The 25,987-nt window shown below is 37.0% G+C and overlaps 2 protein-coding genes across 9 annotated transcripts in view; one reads left to right on the top strand and one right to left on the bottom strand.

The window, feature by feature from the left end:
• The window catches only part of CYREN (cell cycle regulator of NHEJ), a 102,781-nt gene that overhangs the window by 35,285 nt on the left and 41,509 nt on the right, over positions 1–25,987 (top strand). The window lies entirely within an intron of this gene.
• The window catches only part of AGBL3 (AGBL carboxypeptidase 3), a 91,558-nt gene continuing 73,868 nt past the window's right edge, over positions 8,298–25,987 (bottom strand). The window contains 2 exon segments of the mRNA XM_060020951.1: positions 8,298–9,695; positions 9,697–9,800. Of these exon segments, the coding sequence (XP_059876934.1) occupies positions 9,540–9,695; positions 9,697–9,800 (260 nt within the window). The 3' untranslated portion in view covers positions 8,298–9,539.

The raw sequence follows: 25,987 nt of genomic DNA, 5'->3' as shown, positions 1-25,987 counted from the left end.
TCACAGCTCCCGGGGCTCAGCTTTGGATTTGGCCCGCTTCTGCATGTAGGTCGCCTGAAGGCGTCTGTTCCCACTCAGACAGGACGGGGTTAAAGAAGCAGCTGATGAGGGGTCTCTGGCTCACTCAGGCTTGGGGGAGGGAGGGGTATGGACTGCCGGGCAAGCCTGCAGTGGCAGAGGCCAGTATGTTGTTGTAACAGCCTGAGGTGTGCTGTGTGTTCTCCCGGGGAAGTTGTCCCTGGATCATGGGACCCTGGCAGTGGCGAGCTGCATGGGCTCCCAGGAGGGGAGGTGTGGAGAGTGACCTGTGCTCGCACACAGGCTTCTTGGTGGCTGCAGCAGCAGCTTTAGCATCTCATACCCGTCTCTGGGGTCCGCGCTGATAGCCGTGGCTCGCGCCCATCTCTGGAGCTCATTTAGGTGGTGCTCTGAATCCCCTCTCCTCGTGCACCCTGAAACAATGGTCTCTTGCCTCTTAGGCAGGTCCAGACTTTTTCCCGGACTCCCTCCCGGCTAGCCGTGGTGCACTAGCCCCCTTCAGGCTGTGTTCACGCAGCCAAGCCCAGTCCTCTCCGTGCGATCCGACCCAAGCCCGAGCCTCAGCTCCCAGCCCCACCCACCCTGGCGGGTGAGCAGACAAGCCTCTCGGGCTGGTGAGTGCTGGTTGGCAGCCATCTTCTGTGCAGGAATCTGCTTTGCCCTCTGCACCCTTGTTGCTGTGCTCTCCTCCGCGGCTCCGAAGCTTCCCCCCTTCCGCCACCTGCAGGCTCCGCCCACGGCTTCCTAGTGTGTGGAAACCTTTCCTCCTTCACAGCTCCCTCCCACTGGTGCAGGTCCCATCCCTATTCTTTTGTCTCTGTTTTTTCTTTTTTCTTTTGCCCTATCCAGGTACGTGGGGAGTTTCTTGCCTTTTGGGAAGTCTGAGGTCTGTTGTCAGCGTTCAGTAGGTGTTCTGTAGGAGTTGTTCCACATGTAGATGTATTTTTGATATATTTGTGGGGAGGAAGGTGATCTCCATGTCTTACTCCTCCACCATCTTGAAGGTCCTCCTGTCTAAGAAATTCCTGATCCCTTCTATTCTAAATTATAATCTTGCTGGGTAGAGTATCCTAGGTTATAGGGTTTTCCCTTTCAGGACTTCGAATATATCATGCCACTCCCTTCAGAGTATCTGCAGAGAAATCAGCTGATAGTCTTATGGGAGATTCCTTGTAACTGAGTTCTCTTTTTATCTTGCTGTCTTTAGAATCTTTTCTTTATCTTTTAACTTTTGCCATTTTAATTATGCTGTGTCTTGGTGTGGGTCTGTTTGTGTTCATCTTGTTTGGGACCCTCTGTGCTTCCTGTACCTGGATATCTGTTTCCTTCTCTAGATTTCAGGAAGGTTCAGCCATAATTTTTTTCAAATACATTTTTGATCCCCTTTTTTCTTTCTTCTCCTTTTGGAATCCCTATTATGCATATATTGGAACACTTTATATTATCCCATGGGTCTCGTATACTGCTTTTTTTTAATTTGTCTTTCTATCTGCTTTTTGATTGAGTGATTTCCATTATTCTATCTTGCAGATCAATTATTCATCTGCATTATTCAGTTTGCTATTTTATTGCCTTTAACTCAGCTTTTGTCTTGGCAAATGCATTTTCTAATTTTACTTGGTTACTCTTTATAGTTTCTAGTTCCTTTTTACAGTAATCTGCATTTCTATCAATAGCCTTTCTTAATTCCTTCAGTATTTTTATTATCTCCTTTTTGAACTCAGAATCTAATAGACTAGATAGATCTATTTCATTGTTCTTTCAGGGTAAATTCTCTTGATATTTTAATTGGGAGTGGTTCCTCTGCTTCTTCATTTTACTTATAGTCCTCTGACTCTGTGAGTTTAGAAGAAGCAAATATCTATTGTGGTCTTGAATGGCTGTTTTTATGTGGGAGCATCCTGTGTAGCTTGCATGAGTCTAATATTTTAGGTTTGAGGGCTGTTTTTAAATTTTTTCCAATATTATAGCTTGTTTTTTTTCCTCTTAATGGGTCTTTCAAAGGGCAAACGCTGTTATTTTGATAAATTCCAACTTATCAAGTTTTCTTTTATGGATCATGCTTTTTGTCCAGCTCTAGATTCTGAAGATTTTCTTTTTTTCTAAAAGTTTTATAGGTTCATATTGTGCAGTTAAGTTCTATGATCTATTTTGAGTTATTTTTTTGTTTAAGGTATGAGTTTAGGTCAAGGTTCATTTTTTTGGCCTGTGGATGTTTAATTGCTGCAGCAAGATTGGTTAAACAGGCTTTTTCTGCTCCATTGAGTTGCTTTTGCTTTTTTGTCAAAACTAGTCAAGGATATTTGCATAGGGTCTATTTCTTGGTTCTTTATTTGGTTCCATTGATGTGTATGTCTGTTCCTCTTCCCATACTATATTCTCTTAATTATTGTAGCTATATTAAAGGTCTTTAAATCAGATAGACTGATTCTTTCCATGTTATCTTTCTTTTTCAAAATTGTTTTTGCTATTTTAATGCCTTTGTATATATATTTTAGGATAATCTTTTCTATATCTACAAAAAATCTTGCTGGGATTTTGATAGGAATTACATAAAACTTGTATATCAATTTGGGAAGAACTGACATCTTTACTCAGTTGGGTTTTCTAATCCATGAACATGCTGTGTGTGTCATTTTTCTGTTTTGAATTTCATTTCTTTATTATTCCCTTCCTTTTACTTGCTTTGGGTTTATTTTGCTCTTCTTTTTATAGGTTCTTACAGTTGGAGCTTATTGGTTTGAGATTTTTCCTCTTAATGTATGTGTTTAGTTCTATAAATGTCCTTCCCAGCCCTGCTTTAGCTGCATCCCACAAATTTTGATATATTGTCTTCATTTTCATTTGTTTCAGTATATGTTTTTATTTCCTTTGAGACTCATGAATTGACTCATGAATTGTTCATAAGGATGTTGTATAATTTTCAAGTGTTCATGAGTTTTTCTGTTATCTTTGTGCATTGATTGCTAGTTTGATGCCATTGTGGTAAAAAAAATATGATTTATATGATTTAAATTCTTTTAAATACGTAGAGGCTTGTTTTACGGCCAGGATATAGTCTATCTTGATATATGCTGCATGCATACTTGAAAAGAATATATATTCATCTGTTGTTGAGTGGAGTACACTATAAACGCAAATTAGATTTTGTTGGTCAGTGGTGTTGAATTCTTTTACATCCTTATTCCATTTCCATCTAGTGATTTGATCATTTGTGGATCTGTCTATTTCTCCTTTCAATTTTTGCTTCACATATTTTGTAGTTCTATAGTTTTGTGCATACACATATAAGATCACTATGTGTTCTTAGTTGGTTGACCTTTTTATCGTTGTATAATGTCCCTCTCTGTCTCTGGTAATTTTCTTTGCTCTGAAACCCACTTCATCTTATATTAACATAGTCACTCTTGCTTTCATTTATTGTTTTCATGATATATTGTCTTCTATCCTTATACTTTCAGCCTGCCTACACTGTCATATTTGAAATGAGTTTCTTGTGGACTGCATATCACTGGGTAATATTTTTAAATTCACTTTTCTAATCTCTGTCTCTTAATTGTTATATTTAGGCCATTTACATTTAATGTAGTTATTGTTATCTTAGGACGTTAGCCTGCCTTTTTGTTTTGTTTGTTTGTTCTCAGGTTTTTCTCATTGTTTTCTTTTTCCTGCCTTCCTGTGAATAATGTGAATATTCGAGGGAATTCCATTTTTATTTATCTATAGTGTTTTTGAGTGTATCTTTTTGAATAGGTTTTTGAGTGGTTACTCTAAATATTACATATGGATAACTTATATCTCATGGTGTAATTTTACCAGTTTGAGTGAAGTGTAGATATCTTACCTCCCTTTATCTCCCTTTACCTTCTAATATTTATATTTGTCTTAAATATTCCCTTTACATACATTTAGAACCATATCAATGTTATAATTTTTGCTTCAACCATCAAAATATTTTACAAAACTGAAGAAGAGAAGGAAATCCCATTATATTTACCTGTACATTTGCTCAGTATGTTATTTATTTCCTGATGTTCCTCCTTTAATTATTTTCTATCTGTTGAGAAAAATTCCATCAGCCATTCTTTTAGTGTAGGTCTTTTAGTGAAAAATTCTCTTAGTTTTCCTTCATCTCAACATTTCTTGAGTTCTCCTTTATTTTTGCTGGGTGTAGGATTATGGGTTGACAGTTTCTTTCTTTCAATAGTTGAAAACATCGTGCCACTTCTTCTAGCCTCCATAGTTTTTTAAAAATATTTATTTATTTATGTACTTGGCTGTGCCAGGTTTTAGTTGTGGCACGTGGGATCTTTGTTGCCATGTGCAGGATCTTCATTGCAGCATGCAGACTCTTAGTTGCGGCATGTGAACTCTTAGTTGTGGCATGCATGTGGGATCTAGTTCCCTGACCAGGGATTGAACCTGGGCCCCTTGCATTGGGAGCGTGGAGTCTTAACCACTGGACCACCAGGGAAGTTCCATAGCCTCCATAGTTTATGATGAGACAGATTGTTTTTCCCTATAAATAAGGTGCCATTTTTCTCTGGCTGCTCCAAGAGTTTTTCTTTTTCTTTAGTTTTCAGAAGTTAAATTTTGGTGTATCTGGACTTCCCTGGTGGTGCAGTGGGTACGATCTGCCTGCCAATGCAGGGGACATGGGTTCAGTCCCTGGTCTGGGAAGATCCCACGTGCCGCAGAGCAGCTAAACCCATGCACCACAACTGCTGAGCCTGCGCTCTAGAGCCCATGAGCCACAACTGCTGAGCCCAGGTGCTGCAACTACTGAAGCCCGCATGCCTAGAGCCTGTGCTCTGCAACAAGAAGCCCGTGCACGGCAACAAACAGTAGCCCCCGCTCGCCGCAACTAGAGAAAGGATGTGTGCAGCAACAAAGACCAACACAGCCAAAAAAACACTTTTTTTATCTGGTATATCTTGGCATGGATTTCTTTGGGTTTATCCTGTTAGTGGTTTGGTCAGCTTTTTGATCTGTAGGTTTATGTCTCTTGCCAAATTTGGAGTACCTTTGAGTACCTTCTCAGCCTTGCTGTTTTCTCCTCTCTTCCTGGGACTCTGATAATATGAATGTTAGATCTTGTTTTATAGTCCCACAGGTCTCTGAGGCTCTGTTCATTTTATTTCCAGTCTGTTTTCTCTCTGATGTTCAGGTTGGGTTATTTCTGTAGTTCTATCTCTTCCAGTTCATAGATTCTTTCCTCTGTCCCCTCAATTGTGCTGTTGAGTTCAGCCACTGAGCTTTTCATTCCAGTTATTGTATTTTTCCATTCAAAAATTTCCCTTTGGTTATTACCTTCTATTTCTTTCTTTCCTTCTCTGTCTACCCGCCCCCACTTTTTTTTTTCCCCACTGAGGCTTTATATTTTCTTTCATTTGTTTCAAGTGTGTTTGTGTTTGTTGAAGCATTTTTTATCATGACTGTTGTAAAAATCTTTTTCAGAAGATTCTATCGTCACTGTCATCTCATTGTTTGCATTTACTGATTATTTTTTCTAATCAATTTTAATCTTCCTGGTTCTTGGTATGATGATTTATTTCTGATTAAAACATAGACATTCTCATATTATGTTATGAGACTCTGGATCTTATTTAAACCTTCTGTTTTAGCTGACTTTTTGTAACTCTGCTGTAGCAGGGGTGAGACCTCATTACTGACAGATGGAAGCAGAAGCCCAGATTCCCCACTTGGACTCCACTGACACCAGAGGGGAGGAGCTTCTCATTCCTGCTGGACAGGTGTGGGAGTTTCATTTCCCCATGTAGCCTCCACTGATACTGAGGTAGAGGTGGTCTCATTACTGCTGGGCATTGGTAAAAGTTCTGACTCTCCACTAGATCTACTCTGACACCACCATAGTGGGGAGGGGGAAAGACACCTCATTTTTGTCCAGTGGGTGTGGAAGTCTAAGCTCCCCACATGGTGTCCAATGACACCCTGGGGCGGGGGTCTTTACAGGCCAGTGGGGATGAAAGTCCTGACTTGGTACTTGCCCTTCTTTGACACTACCTACAAGGGGGGTTGAGAGGCCTCATTATAATCTTATAAGAGTGGAAGTCTAGACCTCTCCCTCTGCTTCTGCTTATGTGGGTGGGAGTGGAGCCACTGTTTATCCGTAGTGTTTGGCTGGAGTAGTGCAGTTTTTATCTAAATGTTTTCTATTTTGGTAGGTCATCCTTTTCCTGGTAGGTCTTTTGGTATAATGCAGGCTTTTATTGTCTTTCTTTTTTTCTTGGTCTGTGTCCATTGGTGTTTCTATGTTGGTGGCTTCTTCAGCTCCAGTTCTTGGATATATGAGGCAAAAAGAAAACCCAGGCCACTCACCACTGTGTTACCATCCACTCACCACTGTGTTACCATTCTTTGGCTCTTGAGGTCCCTAGCTAGTGTGCCTTCTTTTCTCTACCTTTCAAAGTTATCTTATGTTTGTTTTATATGTAATGTCTAGGGTCTTTAATTGTTTTTAGTGAAAGAGTAGGGAAAATACATTTTACTTCATCTTCCTGGAAGTGAAAAAACTCTCCAATTTGAAAATTCTCAAGAATTTTCATCATTCCCAGATGGAATACCAAACATGAGATTTATTCCTCCATGTTTGACGTCTGACCAATGTTTGATCAGAGATACATTTAAGAGATGTAAATCATTTTGCTAATATGCTATTGATTAGTAATCCACCTATATATACCCTATTAATTTTCACATAAGAATAAAACAGTTTAAGTTCCAGTCTTATAATTATATTCAGATTTTATATCCTTAAGCATGATAATTCTGCAGGCTGTTTCAATAAGTTAAGTAGTCTTTCTTTAGTCGAAACTTGGATTGATGCCTAAAATGGTTTAGCAAAGGTGTGATCTTTTCATTCTTTGCTTATTCTTACTCTACCCTGTAATCATGTAATAGTATGTCAGTGTGTTGAGCCAGTCAGGTAAAGGATATAGAAAACAGAGAAAAGGCAGCCATAAAGAAATAAGTTGTAAGAGCAAAAAATATCAATTTTGATGATGTTAAATATGTAGTGAGATCATCTGTTAAGAATGGTTTTGCTTTTGGCTTTCCTAATTTTTCTTATTTCCACCTATACCTATATTAGATACTTCTGGAAAGTGTCCAGCCCAGGCAAAATTTTCCCTTCCTGGGAACTGCCTCTAGCTCCACAAGGGTAAGGGCTTCAGTCAGCCGTGTTTGCAACTATTTGACCTCTACCCACTGGAATAGTTGCCAGTCAGATTATCTTTCCTATAATTTAGAATGGGGAATGACAGATAGTGAGTCAGTCTTTTAAGTGAAACTGCTGTAGGGTACAAATTTGTGAGTCAGGGGTGTGAAGACTTTTCTGCAGAGAGAGAAAAGCAGAGACTGAAGACGGATAGCTTTCCATTCCCAGTTCCAGGCCTTTCCTGAATCATGCCTGAATTCATTCTCTCCCTTGTTTCCATGAATAGCCTTATATTTTCTTACAATTCTTCCCCCCTACCCTAATTTATGCTTTTGATTAAGCTAGCTTGAATTATTTTGTTACATGTAACCAAAGAGTTCTTAATTAATAAAGACTAGCATTTATTTATACCTTCAGGTTCCGGCCAGACCACAATGAGTACATGTCTAGGTTCAAAGCATATAAGGAATCTCTTGTGAAGATAATGCCTAAAAATCAAGCAATGGCCGAATTGTCACCTCTCAGACCCCTTGCTTATATCCAGATTCTCAACTCCTCAGTTTCTTTGCCTAGGTCCATTGTATTTTGTTATTCATTTTCTGATTTTTGATTTTGCTGATATTATCATACTTGATCCCTTGTTTGCCTGTACTGTTTGCTTCTCTCACATTAGCTGACCTATTACATTCAATTTCTTTCAGGCACTGTCTTCTCCAGCATGATAGCTACCCCATCCCACTAGAAACTGCCACCAATTGCCTATTTTTGTAGTTTTTATTACTTTGATGATTATACAGCAAAGAAATAGGCATTAATAAAAATTTAGAAAAAAATCAGGAAGAGGAGTATCATACTCTGCCAATACTCTTCCAATGGTTACGATAATCACTGTTGAGAATATGTACTTCCAAAGTTTTTTTCTAGGTATATATGCGTTTGAGTATGTACAGTATGCACACATTAAATATATATACATCATATATAAATGCAGCCATACCAAATCAGACTGGTCTGCAGCTTTTATTCACTTATATATTGTGAACATCGTTTCATGTTAAAATATACACTGATATATTTAATAGTTACATAATCTTTCACTTTATGGATGTACTATAATTTATTTAAGCAATCTTCTATTGTTGGACATTTAGATTCATTTTTCTTTCTCTTTGGCTCTTATAAGCAATACTGAAATGAACATCACTACAGAAATCTTCGAGCCCTTTCCTAGGTTTTTTTCCTTAGGATCAGTTTCTAAAAGTGGAATTTCTTAGTCAAAACGAACGTAGATATTACGGATTTTTCATATATTTTTGGATTGCCTTCCAGAAATTGTACCCATTTATATTCCAACAATCAGTGAATGAATTCTTCCATTGATAGACAAAAATGAAGAGAATTTCATTATTGTTTTAATTTTCACTCCTTGGATTTAAGTGAGATCGAACATTTTAAAATGATCATTGGCCATTTTTTTCTTCTTTCCTTTTGTGAATTTCTGGTTCATAGCCTTTGCCCATTTTCCTATTAAAATATTCATAATTTTATCATTGATTTGTAGGCAGTCTTTGAATATTAAGTGTATATTGGTCCTCTGTTTTTCATTTATATTATGAAGAGAAATCTCAAAGCATGCTGATGAAGGACTCTGCAGTCAAAATGTCTAGTTAGGGTTGAATCCGATTGCTACCTATTGTCTGTGTGACCTTGGACAAATTGCTTAACCTTTTGTACTTCAATTTCCTTATGTGTAGAATGTAAAATGTGTTTGTGTGTGTAAACACAGAATAGTGTGTAGCACACAGAAATACTTCATCAAAATTTGTTGATAATATTAGTATTATATTTATCGTTTTCAGCTTGTCATTGTCTTACTTTTATTTATATGAGTTTCCTTTTGGCCTTAGTGATGGTTCTTTTTAATAATCTTGAAAAGAAATCTGGTCTTATCCTTCCTGCTTTCCTCTGAATATCAGTAAGCTGAAGTAGCTCCGGTTAATTATTTCTAATTCCGGTTGCCCCCTAGGATTATAAGGTTTAAACACACCTAAGAAATTTCAAGTCAGGCTGTGGTCATACTTTATTAATGCATACTTTATTCATAGATCCAAATTAATGAGTGGCTTCATGTAAACAAACAATCAAATAAGGCCTGAAAACGTACTCCCCTTCACATATCCAATGTTTTCTTAAGGCTTTGGGCCTTTCTCCCTTTGTCAAACATGGTGTAGCTGCCAGTATTTTTAAAAGCCTATGTTTGTTTCTTAGGATAATGAATTTAATAAGCCTTGTTTCCTTATAAAAGAGCATATGTATTAAATAGCTAAGAATGACAAAATTGTATTGACTTATGTTGGATTTGAAAGTTGGTTCTTGGATTGAGTATCTGTTTTCTCTGAGTAGTTTGCACATTTTTAGTGCTTTTCATGATGGGGAGCAAATACTGCAATATTTCTTGAGTTTCAGCTATTTTTTTTTTTATCACTGTAGATTCTTTTTTCATCATCTGTCCAGTTTACTCCAGGCTTCTTGATTTGGAAAGATGGACGTTCTTTCATATTGCTTTCTAAGTTGTACTGCAAATCTGGGGAGCAACCATAAAAATATGTATAGATATATAAACTGAATTGATTAAGCAATTACATATTGAGCATTATCTGCCAAACATTCTATCTAAAAATTCTTATCCATCTGAAGCTTATACTTTAATTATGAGGCAGAAAATAAGCAAACAAATAAGCTATCTATGTCAGATAATAAAAAATTTACGGGAGAAAATAAAGCTGGGAAGGGGAATAGAGAATTCTTTGGGGAGGGGCCGACTTCTGTTCTTAAAAAGGTGTTCAGAGAAGGCCTCCCTGTGAAGCTTCCACGTCAAAGGAGTTAAGGAACGAGACAAGCAGTCAAGCAGTCAATCAGAGGGAAGAGCGTTCTAGGCAAGGGGGAATAGTAAGTGCAAAGGCCCTGAGCTAGGAGCATGTTAGTGTGTTCAAGGAACACCAAGGTGGGACAAGTGACTAAAGCAGAATGAACAAAGGGAAAGATATAAGGTAATACGAGCTCAGATAGGTAACTTGGACTTAGTTCACATAAGGCCTCACAGGCCATTATAAGGATTTTGATTTTTACTGAGTGTGAAACAGGGAGCCACTGGAAGGCTTTGAGGAGTGTCACATCTGCGATTTGCTCTAAGAGGATCATGCTGGTTGATGAGTTGAGAACAGATTGAACAGGGGTAAGGGTAAACAGGCAGAGAGATCTCTTAGAAGGCTACTGAAATAATTTAGGAGAGAGGATGGTAGCTTGGACCAGGGTGGTGGCAGCTGCCGGAACGGTGAGAAGTGAGGGGGGGAGGGAAGTATCCTGAATATATTTTGGGATTTTCTAATGACTTAGATGTGGGGTGAGAAAAGAAGAGTGAAATCAGCGGTGGCTCCAAAGCTTCTGTTTGAGGAAACAGAAGGATGGAGATACAGTGAAAACTATGGTAAGAGCATGTTAGAAATTCCTTCTTTATTAGATGATATGAAGGAATTATTTTGTTAATTGTGATAATAAGAGTATAATAACATTAAAATGTGTAGAAAACTGTTTTAAAAAATAAAGTTCATTTTAAAAGTGTTTATTCCATCCCATACCCATTAGGATGGCCATTGTCAAAAAACAGAAAATAATAAGTGTAGGCAAGGATGTGGGGAGATTAAAACCCTTGTGCAGTGTTGGTTGGAATGTAAAATGGTGTAGTCAATGTGGAGAACAGTATGGTGGTTCCTTAAAAAATTGAAAATAGAATTACCATATGATCCAGCAATTCCACTTCTGGGTATATTCCCCGAAGAACTGATAGCAACGTCTTGAAGAGTTATTTGTACATCCATGTTCATAGTAGCATTATTCACAATAGCCAAAAGGTGGAAGCAACCCAAGTGCCCATCGATGGATGAATGGATAAGCAAAATGTGGTGTATGTACAATGGAATGTCATTCAGCCTTAAAAAGGAAGGAAATTCTGACACCTGCTACAACATAGATGAAACTTGAGGACATTATGTTAAGTGAAATAAGCTAGTCACAAAAAGACAAATACTGTATTTGTCTTCCAAATATTTGATTCCACTTATATGGGATCCCGAGAATAGTCAGTCAAAGCAGGATAGTTGCCAGGGGCTGGGAGGAGGGAGGAACGGGCAGTTGTTGTTTAATGGGTGTGGCGTTTCAGTTTTGCACAAAAAGAGTTCTGGAGATTGCACAACAGTGTGAATGTACTTAACACTGCTGAACTTGACACTTAAAAATGGTTAAGATGGTAAATTTTATGTCATGTGTATTTTAACACAATTAAAAATAATTCAATATACAGAGGTAGAGAGAGGGGGAAAAAGAACCCTAAGTAAAGCCTGAAGGAAAATAGGTAGACATTTTAAAGGATGTAGCAGTGTTACTTATCATTATGATGCCTAAATTGATACGTAGACAGCATAAGAAAAAGTAGAATACACTTAGAATAAAAGCAAGAAATACATTATGCTTTATCTAGTTAGAGATATACACTGAACTATTTATGGGCAAAACAATATGATTTGCTGACTTTGCTTTAACTACTTTAGCAAAAAAAAAAAAGCAGTGGGAATATAGATGAAACAAGAATAGCAGGATGCTGATAACTATTAAGGGTGGGTGACGGGCACCAGTGGTTCATTATTTTATTCTACTTTTGTTTATGCTTGAAATATCCACAATAATGCTTTTAAAAAAGGAATTATCCATTACTAAAAAGAAAGGAAACAGATGACTAAAGCACTCACTGAATTAAGCTAGTCTTGAAAGACAATGATTGAGGGTATGTATGATTACAATATCTGGCAGTGCTGGCAAATAAACTGAATTTACCTACAGTCTCTTGAGAAGCCATTCCTAGGCCATTCAGCAAATACTCACTGAATCATTATTATGTATCCGGCATTATGTTTGGTTTGGTAAATAGGTATGAAAAATATAGTCCTTGCCTTTAATATGCCAACAGTTGGGACTAGAGAGAGAGAAGTAAAGCATCAATTAGAATATTTATCTATAGAGATAAGGCAAGGTACCTACTAAAGGACTGCTGAAGAGGGACTTCTAGCCATACTTAGAGCTGGAAAAGGAAATATTCCTAATTCCTAATTAATCTGAGTCTTGATGCATAGCTATGTCAGCTAAGTAAAAAAAAAAAAAAAGGGTAGTAATCTAGATAGTGGGACTAACATGGCACATTCAGGAAATCACAAGTATGTTTTAGAATGACTAGAAATCAGGTAGCTGTGAATAAGTGGTTCAAAACTAGAGATCTTGTAATAATAGTACTTTTGGGAGATTTCCTGAGACAGGAATAATTTGTGACTGGTAGATGCTTAATGTTTTAAAAATGGAATTGTTAGGAGGCCATTGAAAACTATACATGGAAGTGATATAATTAGATGTGCATTTTTGAAAGATCACGCCGGCAACCAGGAGGATGACAGGTTGAAGAAAAGTGAGAGTTGAGGCAGAGAGACAAGTTAGGAGGCTAATGCAGTAATTCAAGGGAGGCAGAAAGGGAGTCTGAACTAAAGGAGCAGCAGTATGACGAAGAAATGCAGAGTCAAGAGAATCTTTGAGGGCAGATTGATAGAGCTTCTCATTGTTGGATACCAAAGAGATGGAGAAGATTAGGATATGTCTCGGGCTATTATTTAGATAACAGGAGGACAGCAGTATTATTGATTGAGAAATGGAATGCAGCAGGAGAAAGAGATCTGCAGTGGGCAAGTTGTATTAGAAATATCTGTGAGGAAAAACAAGGATAATTCCAGTAGGCACAGTATGGAATTCAGAAGAGATGCCTATATTGATGATTAAAAAAATATGATCATGATCAGCAGTTGTTTGTTGAAGCTACAGGTATAGATGAGAGCGCTCAGAAATAAAGTATGTGGTGAGAAGAGGAGAGACCAAAGGATGGAATACTGGGGAATAGCCCACTTAAAATTCAGGCAGAGGAAGTGAAGCCCATGTAGGACACCAAACATGAATGGGCAGAGAAACAGGACTAAAAGAGAGAGAAGTTCCACAGATACGTCCGTTGGAATTGCTAAGTGAATGAAGGGAGAGAGTTTTAAGGCTCTGGAATTAACCAACAGTAGAGAAGTCAAGTATGATAGGAGCTGATGACTTTGGAAATAATATCATTGTTATGGTGAGAAGCTAGATTGTAGTAGGTGGAGAATTATACAGGTGAGGAGGTGAAGGAAAATTTATAGCCCTAAATGTATATATTATAAAGAAAGGGACAACAGCAAAAAATAACAAAAGATAACTCTCTGAAATGATTTACTTCAGTAAAAAAGAAGATTGTAGAATTTTTATTCATATGTCATCAAGATTCATCAGGACATGTTTAGAGATAATATAATAAAAAAGCCATGAGAATCTCAGCTCAGGGAAGATGGGAAAGATGAGAAACAAATTTTAAATTAAGCAGTGTGGTGGCAGCAGTGGGAAAAACTGAAAAACAAATCTCCCTGTTGCAGCAAAATTCTGTAAATACTACCTGTCTCCAATTTCTCTGCTCCTATTTTAAAATACACTTTAATTAGACTTGCACCTCTATCATTCTACTGAAATTTCTCTGATCAAGATCCCAAATAAAACCTCCATGTTGTAAAATCCAATAGTAAATCCACTTGACTTAATCAGAAGCATTAGACTTGGCTGCTTATTCCCTTCTCTTTGATACACTTTCTCACTTAGCTTCCAGGACAACACATTCTCTTGCTTTTCCTCCTACCCCAGAGGGGGCTTCTTAGTCTTCTTTTGTTGGGTTCTTACTCTTTTCCTGATCCATCCGTGTTAGAGTTCCCAAGGACTTGCTCCTTAACCCTCTTCTATATCTACACTCACTTAAATCTCATCCAGCTCCATGCCTTAAAATACTATCTATAGGCTGAAAATTCCCAAATGCATCTTCAGCCCAGATCTCTTCCCTGAATGCTGGACTCATATATCCAACTGCCTATTCAGTACCTCCACTTCAGTGTCTAAAAGGCATTTAAAAAGCAACACGTCTAACCTGAATTGCTGCTCCTCCACTCGATCTTTGCCATCTGGCGGATGAAAATTCAATCCAGCTAGTTGGTCTGGCCCAACACCCTGGAGTTTCAACAGTTGTAAATACCTGTGAAACCATTACCATAAACAAGATCTAGAGAGGATCATCCCTGAAAGATTCCTGATGCTCCTTTACAGTCCTTTCTTTCCTTCCTCCCTACTCTGTCCCTTCCTACTCTAGGAAACCTTTATCTACTTTTTGTCTCTATAGATTAGCTTGCATTTCATATAAATGTGATTTCATATAGTATTTACTTTTCTGTGTCTGGCTTCTTTTTCTCAGCACAGTGATTTTGAGATTCATCCATGTTGTGTGTATCAGCTCATTACTTTTTTATTCTATGATATGGAAAGGGCATCAATAACAAGGAAGTGATGGGAATAAGGAAATTAAATTGATTTTTCAAGGCTATATTAAGCAAACAGTTTTCTTCTATATTCAACTTATATAGAAATTAAATAAGACAAATACTTTACAGAGTCAGGAATAAAATGGCTGTCCTCTGTTTATAAAAAGTTCCCATAATCCAAATTTCATAGGATTTATCAATATTAATGATGATACAGTGAAAGCCACCTTTGTATATAGTATTAAAATCCTAAACAACAACAAAAAAGAAAAACCTTCTGTTGGTATCCTTGTCTTCTCAGTCCAGATGGGAGTTTGTTTGCTCATAGGACACTTCAAGGATGTCACTTTGACACAGTTTCCATACAAATCATTGATTCTGGGCTGAATTGTTTCCTGGACCAGCCTCTCATCGGTTTCTAAAAAATATCTTTGTTGGTCTTTGCTAAGCCTCTGAATCATAGTTTGGGAGCTGAAAGAAATTAGGTACTCTGATTTCAATGTCAACAATGAACTATCTAATCAAGAGTAATGTAATGCCATGTTATATCTGTATTTTACATCTCACAGTATGCAGAGTATTGTTACAGATATTATCTTACTTGGGGCTCTCACCAGTCCTGTGATACAGGCAGGATGGCCAGTGTTATCCCCATCTTACATCAGAGAGGGAATGTAAGGGAATGTTAGGGAATCAGAGAGGTTAAGCTATTTGTTCAAGATAACATAGCTAATAAGGAGGGGCAGGTCTAGAATACATATCTTCTAACTCCACTACTTTATTACCTTCTCTTATGTTGATATATTATTTCATTTCTTTCCATAGATAAGTAATATATTTTAAAAAGTTAAGTCTAAATTAATCAATTCTAGATCCAAGTACAGGTATGGCCAAAGATGGTTTCTTAACCTAATTTTCTAGGTTTTGGGGGCAAGAGAGCCTACATATTTCAACAGAACCATTATTGAGCAGAAACCAAGTTCTTAGAAAAGAGGCCAAGGAAGGGAGAACAGGCATACCATGTTTCCTCTGTTGTGCAAATTCATTCTATTCTCAAATACTTACAAATCCACTGTTCAGGTGGTTGTTCATATCATTATTCCTAGAGATAGGGAAACTTGCCAGGGGGGCTAGTGGTATAATAATTACCGGTTTAGACAAAACTACAGTTTATCTATGTTATCCCTGACTTCCCTTTCTATTCCTTTTCCAATTTTTAGGTACTAGTATAATCCCTACGTGACCAATGCTTCAATTGCTATTATAGATAGTAAAACATTTGATAGTATTCATTCTAAGTAACTATCTTATGCCAGAAGTATTTCTATTTAAAGAGAGAAACTCAAATACAGCAATGGTAATTGCTTAGAAGAAATAACTGTCTAACTGCAGATGTTAAGGCATCCATTAGGGATACTTTAGGGATACTGAAATCTCAGAACCATTCAAAATGCATCATATGTGCACTCCTGTGTATAAAACTGACCTAGCCACAGACACTATGTAGACTCTAAGGAGACAATTAGCAATTGTTATTAAAACGTCACTTTTAGCTGTTACTTTAATGCAAAATAAAAATCTTATAAGACAGAGGAAAGGGAGTAAGGTAACCTGGTAGAAGAAATTAAGTGTAGTTCTCCTACCTCTTTTTAGAAGCCAAGATATCTTTTTAGAAGCCAAGAAGGGGCTTGTCCAGGTATTTTTGCTAAAAAAGAGAATATACCATAAAATTTCTGAACTTAGGTTTTAAGGTTAACAAAACAATTTTTTTACTTTCGTCACAATTACCTCATTCATATATTTAATGGCTAGCTTGAGTTTATCTTCAATTAATCTGACATTATCTCATTCAGACATATGAAATATATCAGTGAATACTTCCTCTGGAAGCTTTTAAATGAAACTGTTTCAAGAGAAGAGCAAACACTAGAAATACCTGTCCAATAATTATCAGGCGTTTCAGAACTGAATTCTGCATGTCAGGCTCTATGAAGGCCATCTACATGTGTAGTAGGGTGACTAACTTTTAGAGTGCCAACTCAAGAACAGCTACAACAGACCAAAAAATTAGTACAATATGTAATAAATACTTATACACACATGATTATTTTAACATAAAATATAAATTAGGCATTTATTTAAAATTATATATTATTCTGTATTTGCTTTTTTGTTACATAAATGCCATTATTTAAGAAAAACAGTAGGACTAGTTAACAGTGGCAATTAGTAGTTATTAATAGTGGAACCAATTAAACAAATAGTATGTGTGAGAATAATATAACATTATAAATAGTTTTTTCCTCTGATACAGATTTTAACTCTTTATAGGATATTTACATTTTATAGGCCATATTATGTCTTTTTAAGATACATAAATATAAGACCTTTAAAAAGTTGAATGTAAATACAATGGGGCTAAGTAAACAGACATTACTTATAATTAATAAAAACTGACATTTCTTTATGTCCCATGATAAAGTAGGATATTTTTGCTCTTTGTGTGTCCTCTTCCAGTAATACTTCTCTGAACTGCCTGCAGCCTTCAGGATATCCTTCTTTTCTTTTATGTAGTGGTAAAACTGAATACATTCAAAGTCAAGGCCTCTGAGGTCTGCTCTTATGAAGCCCCACATTATGCTGACCCCTGGTGGCAGGCCAATGCAATGACAGCAAGTTAGATATCCTGTCAACAAGGGAATTTGATCATGGAATATGACCGTACTTATTAATAGCAGGTTTCTAGACTTGTACGGAATTAGTTTCCAGCTGTACAAAAATGTCCATCCACTTTATATCTACAGGCTTAATTTAGTAGGGTGGCTTTAGGGCATTTGGCCCTTTGCATCCTTAAATTCATCATGTAGTGTTTGCCATGTCTAAAATGTCCACTGTTTTTAGATACTCTGAAGCACACTGGATATCACTGTAAGTAAACTTTTCTTTCTCAGAGAATAGGTTTTTAAAGCACAGAGGTAATTCGAACTTAAACTGAAGGTGGATTTCAAATAAATTACAGTTTTTAGTGCTGTTTAACTTGGCTGCCCTTTCTGGTGACATATTTTTGACTTCTGAGTCAGTCTTATTTCCTCCTAAATGTCATTTTTTTTCACTGTATGAGTTTCTGTCATAACCTACATATAATGTCAAACAACTGAGGTGCAGTTCATCCTTTTCTATGCTCCATATGACCTCTTCAAAGATCATCAAACAGAATTAGAGAAACAGCATATAAATGGTTTTACTGTAGCCCTTTCCTCTATTCCCATCTCAAACTATTTGCAAATTAGAGAAAGCCATTCTTCTTGTCCCACATGTTGAAAAAATGTGATTTAATGGCAGACTAACATTTTAATGTCTTTTCTATGGCTGGCAACAATGATAGCCACCTTATTGGCACAGGTCTAAGGAAACTGGCCTCTTTCATTTCTGTAAAGTCGAAAATCTCATTAAGTGCTTCTGCATTTTTTGAGGAAACTAAAACGTGACCAAAACATTTCATTATGAAAGCCTCATTATCACAGGATAGCAAATCACACTCTTTTTTTTTTTTTTTTTTTTTGCGGTATGTGGGCCTCTCACTGTTGTGGCCTCTCCCGTTGCGGAGCACAGGCTCTGGACGCGCAGGCTCAACAGCCATGGCTCACGGGCCCAGCCGCTCCGCGGCATGTGGGGTCTTCCCAGGCCGGGGCACGAACCCGTGTCCCCTTCCTCGGCAGGTGGACTCTCAACCACTGAGCCACCAGGGAAGCCCCCACACTCTTTTTTAAGTACAAGGTGTGCAAGACATTTAAGAGATCAGATCTTTTTCTTTGGTAAGAAGTTAATAGACTGAATGAAATTTGCCAAAATATACATTTTATATTTTCATTGTCAGCCAACCATGCAGATAGATGAGCAAAGTCTAGTTTGTCTTTGGACAACATATTGACAATATTTGGTTTGATGTTTTCTGTGGTTTCATTAAAATCTCCATAGAAATCAAGATTCTTTGAAACCCCATTTTTCAAAGTAAAGTACCTAATAGCCAGAGGAAATGTTTTTTCTTTTTTATTCAATGTATCATGTGATAACTGTAGAAAACATTATTGTTGGTAAGATCTGACAAAATGAGCTTTACACTATAAGAGTCCAACATATCTGTCATCAAAATTTCCCCTTTGGTTAACCCACAGGGCATTTTAGTGGCAAACTCTGAGTTAGGAAATGTAATTTTACTCAGTTTCATCAAGCAGTCAAGGGAATTATCTGATAATCAGTGTTCATTCATGTCATATGCCCAAGCGAATCCACCAGCTATTATTTTTGACTGAGCATTGGTGTCTTTTTGAGAGGTGAAAAAACTTTCAATTGATTTAGAAGTACTTCTTGCTTCTCTCATCTGGACTTGTGAGATTCAATCTCCTTTATGACGATCAATTCCAAATTCTTTTCTCTAAATGTACATTGTGCTCTGTTTTGGTTATTTATCTCCTTAACTAGTTGTATGTGTCTATGAAGGTTGCTCAAAAAATTAAAAATAGAACTACACTACGATCCAGCAATTCCACTTCTGGGGATATATCCAAAGAAATGAAAAAAAAAAAAAAAGATCTTGAAGAGGTGTCTGTCCATTTATTGGAGCATTATTTACAATAGCCAAGACACAGAAACAACATAAGGGTCAGTCAGTGGTCGAATGGATAAAGAAGTTACGGTGTGTGTATGTGTGTGTGTGTATATATACACACACACACCCGCACACATACACACACACAATGGAATATTATTCAGCCATGAGAAAGAAGGAAATCCTGCCATTTGGGACAACAGGACCTTGAGAGCATTAGGCTAGGTGAAATAAGTCAGACAGAGAAAGATAAATTCAAAGATTTTTGTCTTTGTCTTTGGTTTTCTGAAGTTTGAATATGATGTGCTAGGTATGTGTTGTGTGTGTGTGTGTGTGTGTGTGTGTGTGTGTATACATTATAGGAATTCCTATAATAGCCTTGTTTTTGTCTATCCTGTTGTCTTTGGGGTTCCCTATGCACCACTTATCAGATAGAATACATGTCTGGCTTGCAGCTCTTTTACCTGTAAATCATTGTTCTTATACTGGAGTCATGTTGGTGTGGTGGTAAGGTATGGGGAAAGGGAACATCCTATAATCTTATTAAATCTTAGTCTTTTAGTGGGTCTGTGTCCCTGGGCTGTGACCTTAATAGGCATTTCTTAGCTTTTCTTCCCCCTACCTTTCAATGAGACAAGGCGGCTAGAAGGGGCTGGCTGTGGCTGGAGGGGGGAAGAGTAAGCATTGCAAACTATCCAGAACGTTCTCCCTAACAAAGGTCTACTCTCCAAATCCGGCCCTTTACATGTTGGAGCTTAAAGCTAGTAGTCCCCTTACTATGCTTACATTATATGTCTATCTTTTCTTCTAAGAGTAGTTTCAGGTCTTACATTTAGGTCTGTCACCCATTTTGAATTAATGAATTGGTGTAAGGAATGAGTCCAACTTCATTCTTTTGCATGTGAATATCTAGTTGTCTCAGTACCATTTGTTGTAAATGCTCTTATTTTCTTCATTGAATTGTCTTGGTACCTTTGTTGAAACTTAATTGACAAAAAATATAAGGGTTCATTTCTGTATTCTCAATTCTATTTCATTGATCTCTGTATCTGCCATTATGCCAGTACCACACTGTTACGATTACTGCAGCTTGGTGGTAAGTTTTGAAATTGGAAAGTATGACTCTTTGAACTTTGTTCTTTTTCAAAATTGCCTTGGTTATTCTCGTCCTTTACATTTCCTATGCATTTTAGGTTTAGCTTGTAATTTCTGTTTCGGCAGAGATTTTGATAGGATTGCATTGAATCTGCGTATCAATTTGGTGAGTATTGCCATCTCAACAAGTCTTCTGATTCCTGAATGTGGGGGAATCTTTCCATTTATTTAAAACTTCTTTAATATATTTCAACAGTGTTTTGTGCTTTTCAGCATGCAAGTATTACACTATTTTTGTTAAATTTATTTCTAAGTATTTTATTCTTTCTGATGCTTTGTAAATGGAATTTTCTTAATTTCATTTTCAGAATGTTCATTGCTAGTATATAGAAATACAATTGATTTTTACAACAGATTTATTGAGATCTAATTCACATACCATACAATTTACCCATTACAACTGAGTTTTGCATGTTGATTTTCTATCTTGCAACCTTGCTGAACTGATTATTAGCTCTGGTAGGTTGTGTGTGTGTATATATGTATGTTCCTTAGGATTTTCTACATACAAGATCATGTGTTCTGCAAATAGAGGTAATTTTACTTCTTTCCAGTCTGGATGCATTGTATTTATTCTTCTTTCCAAACTGCCCTGCCTAAACCTCCATTGTCTTGGTCCTGATCTTAGGGGGAAAGCATTGTCTTGTACCATCAACTATGATATTAGCTGTGGGATTTTTTTTTTAAATTTATTTATTTATTTACTTTTGGCTGTGTTGGGTCTTCATTTCTGTGCAAGGGCTTTCTCTAGTTGCGGCGAGCGGGGGCCACTCTTCATCGCGGTGCGCGGGCCTCTCACTGTCGTGGCCTCTCTTGTTGCGGAGCACAGGCTCCAGACGCACAGGCTCAGTAGTTGTGGCTCACGGGCCCAGTCTCTCCGCGGCATGTGGGATCTTCCCAGACCAGGGCTCGAACCCGTGTCCCCTGCATTGGCAGGCAGATTCTCAACCACTGTGCCACCAGGGAAGCCCTAGCTGTGGGATTTTTATAGATAGCCTTTATCAGGTTGAGGAACATCCATCTACTCCTACTTTGTTGCATATTTTTTTTTAAATCATGAAAGGATGTTGGATTTTGCCAAACATTATTCCTGCATGTACTGAGAAGATCATGTGCATTTTGTTCTTTTTTCAATTAATGTGTATTACGTTGTTTAATTTTATTTCTTTTTAAATTAATTTTTATTGGAGTATAGTTGATTTACAATGTTGTGTTAGTTTCTGCTGTACAGCAAAAGTGAATCAGTTATGCATATATCCACTCTTTTTATAGATTCTATTCTCATATAGGTCATTACAGAGTACTGAATAGAGTTCCCTGTGGTATACAATAGGTCCTTGTTGGTTATCTATTTTATATATAGTAGTGTGTGTATGTCAATCCCAATCTCCCGATTTACCCCTCCTCCACCTTTCCCCCTTTGTAACCATAAGATTGTTTTCTACATCTGTGACCCTATTTCCGTTTTGTAAATAGGTTCATTTGTACCATTTTTTAAGATTCCATGTATAAGTGATATCATGATATTTGTCTTTCTCTGTCTGACTTATTCACTCAGTATGACAATCTCTAGGTCCATCTTTGTTGCTGCAAATGGCATGATTTCATTCTTTTTAATGGCTCAGTAATATTCCATTGCATATATGTACCACATCTTCTTTTTCCATTCCTCTGCTGATGGACATTTAGGTTGCTTCCATGTCCTGGCTATTGTAAGTAGTGCTGCAATGAACATTGTGGTGCATGTATCCTTTCAAATTATGGTTTTCTCTGGATATATGCCCAGGAGTGGAATTGCTGGATCATATGGTAGCTTTTTTTAGTTTTTTAAGGAACCTCCCTACTGTTCTCCATAGTGGCTGTACCAATTTACATTCCCACCAACAGTGTATAGGAGGGTTCCCTTTTCTCAACACCCTCTCCAGCATTTATTGTTTATAGATTTTTTTGATGATGGCCATTCTAACCGGTGTGAGGTGATACCTCATTGTAAGTTTTGATTTGTATCTCTCTAATAATTAGTGATGTTGAGTATCTTTTCATTTGCCTTTTGGCCATCTGTATGTCTTCTTTGGAGAAATGTCTGTTTAGATCTTATGCCCATTTTTGGATTGGGTTGTTTGTTTTTTTAATATTGAGCTGCATGAGCTGTTTGTATATTTTGGAGATTAATCCCTGTTGGTCGCTTTGTTTGCAGATATTTTCTCCCATTCTGTGGGTTTTCTTTTCGTTTTGTTTATGGTTTCCTTTGCTGTGCAAAAGCTTTTAAGCTTAATTAGGTTCCACTTGTTTATTTTTGTTTTTACTTTCATTACTCTTGGAGGTGGATAATTTTTATATGTTAAACCAACCTTGCATTTCTGGGATAAATCCTACTTGGTCACTGTGTATAATCCTTTTTATATGTTGCTGGATTCAGTTTGCTAGTATTTTGCCCTACTCTTTTGTCTTAATTTTTAATAGATTCAAAACTTGGTAAAGAAAAAATAGTATTTATTTATTTGGGCCCTGGAACCGTAACAGTTACCTTTTCTGAGAAACTTTCTCTGATACTCCCTTATCCCCAAACAACTCCTGTATAATATCACAGCACAGTAAATAGCATTTATCCCGTTATGTTTCTACTGTCTACTTGTCACTCTCTCTGCTTCTTGAGAACAGACTATATTTTTTTCCATTGTAGCCCAGTATCTAGCACAGGCATCAGCTAGTATATTGAGACCTCTGCAAAGCAGATAAACATCAGATTTTTAAAAGAACATGAACAAAGATGGAAAGGAGATTATATAACAAAGGAGGATTATAGGAGAGTGACTGAGCCACAGGAGAATAGTATCAGGAAGGTTAAAATACCAGATGAACTCAGATATGAAGAAGTATTGAGAAAAAGAAGTAAATTTTACTTAGCTATATTCAGAATGAAAATATATCAAATAATGTTTAGATTTGTTCTGCTGGGATTATTTTAAAATACTGATGGATGACAAAGAGCAGAATCCCTCAGCTCCTCTGTTGCACCTGTCTTTTCTATTGAATAGAGTTTTCTTCTGTTTAGACAGGGGAGAATAAATATTGGTGAGAGACGTCAGGAGTCAAAAGGCTCTGAATGCCTTATCTTCAGTCCCAGACATAGTTCATCTCAAGTAAGGAAAGAATTTTCATATAAATAAGATCACAAAACCATTGACATTAATCTTTTAAGAATTCAAGGAAGTGACTCTACGCTTGCTGCTAACTGCCTAACTTATCACTTAAGACTCCATCATAATCATGATCATAATTTAAGGATCAGTTCCTTCAGGAAAACATTCCCTGAGATTTCCAGGCTGGATTACATGCCCTTCTCTGAGCAACCAGAGCAATTTGTGCATATCATTATCACTCAGTCTATCTCACTCTTATTGTAATAATAAACTGTATATGAGTCTTATTACACTTTGATACCTACTCCTTAAATGATGAAGTAGCTTATCTAGTTGAAGAGGGAGAATTATGTTTCAGGCAGAGAAGACAGAATGAGCAAAGGCAAGGAGGTGAGAAGACGGATGTATTTTGAGGCCACAAGAGGATCATCATTGCTGCAGTGTAAAGGAAAAGGCAGAGAATGGCAAGAGGTAAAACTGGAGAGGCAGTCAGGGGCCAGTTCACTGGAAGTCTTGTAGGTCTTGTTAGGGAATTGGTTTCTCTGATGCAGCAAGTGGTTGTCAAAAAATTTTTTTTTTTGTTTTTAAAGTAACAGACCAGTATTGGAAGAAAAATTGTACATGAAAGCTACTCAGGATGAATAAGGGTTGGATGGGCTAGGTCCCAAATGCTTGGCCTCCCACCGACTCTCACTATAGTTCCCAATGTGGTGAGTCGAAAAGAGCAGATCATCAACATCAGAATTATCTATGGTACCTTATTAAAAATGCAGATTTGGGGGTTGACAGCAAAGGCCAACCCAGAATTCAAAGCTGGGATTATCATAAACTCCCCAGATAATTCTAAAATTTTAAAACCAGACATTCTATAAGACTGCTGGCCCATAATCTTCACAGTGCCAGTGCTGTGAATGACAAAGAAGGGCTGAGCAGATGTTCCAAATTAAAAGAGAATAAAGGGATATGGCAATTAAATGCAATCCATGAGCCTCAATCAGGGAGAAGTTGTGCCCTAAAGGACATCATTGGTACATTTGGCAAAATTTCACTACAGTATGATACAAAGTAGTATTGTATCAAAGTTGAATTTACTTATTTTAATGTAAGAGAATGTTCTTGTTCTTGGAAAATATATGCTGAAGCCCTTTAGGAATAAAGGAGCATTATGTCTACAAAAAATGGATTGGGGGGAAAATATAGCTAGGTAGGTAGATAGATATAGCTCTTTGTACTATTCTTGAATTATTTAAAAATTAAAAGTTGAAAAAAAATTGAAAAGAGAAAGCCTAGAACAAATTGAAGTCTCAGGACCGTGCCAACTTCAACCACTGTTAGAAAACTGGGAATTACTTTAGAAAACTGGGAATTACTGAAAGGCTTCAGGTAGTGGCATTAATCAGATTTCTGTTTTTGATAGATTGCTTTTATGGTAGTATGAGAGGTGGAATTAGGATGACAATATTGGTGGCAAGGAGACCACTTAGAAATCTAAAGTGCTTCTGATAAATAAGCACTGAAAAGAATGATGGTAGTTAAGGTGGAGACAAAAGGGATTACGTGGTAAAATCAGTTGGATTCAGTGGCTATCTAGATATGAATGGTGGAAGTGAAAGAAGAAAAAAGATAACTATTAGGTTTCTAGCTTGGGTAGTTATGTAGATAGTACTGCTACCAAAGTTACAGTGAATACAGAAGGAACAGCATTCAATGTGGGATTAGATGAATTTGAATTTGGCTATAAGGGACATTTAAGTGAAGACATAAACAGATAAAGAAGCTGAAGCTTTGACAAGAGGTCAGATATAGGATATGTATTTATATATTGTATATATGTATAAGGTATATACACGTGTATATAGTACAACAATATGACATAATCAAGATCAAGTTCATGAAAGGCTGAATCTAAGAAGACTTAGTTTAACAAGAATAAATTTAAGGCTCAGTACACTGGACCAAGATATCAAACCAAAATTGAAGAAGTAGAGAATGGAGGAGACGTAAGTTAGCAGTGGCACTATGAAAATAAAACTTTATAGGTTTGAGTATTTGTAAATCCCATATGTCAATATTCTAGGATAATTTTCAAAAAAACATGTAATCTTAGACTGCATTAATGGAAATCTGGTATCTAGAAAGAAGCAAATGAGAATGATAATTTATTGTATACAGTCAGGCTTCCATATCAATGGGTTCTGCATCTGTGGATTCAACCAACTGTGGATCAAAAATAGTAGGAAAAAAATTCCAAGAAGTTCCAAAAAGCAAATCTTGAATTTTCTGTGCCCTGGCAACTATTTACATAGCATTTACATTGTACAGGTATTATAAGTAATCTAGCGATACTGAAGGATATGCATAGGTTATATGCAAATACTGCGCCATTTTA

Source organism: Delphinus delphis, chromosome 9 (genome assembly GCF_949987515.2).
Source record: "Delphinus delphis chromosome 9, mDelDel1.2, whole genome shotgun sequence".
Lineage (NCBI taxonomy): Eukaryota > Metazoa > Chordata > Mammalia > Artiodactyla > Delphinidae > Delphinus > Delphinus delphis.
Note: the sequence above shows the minus strand (reverse complement) of the source record. Positions and strands in the feature narration are given on the sequence as shown.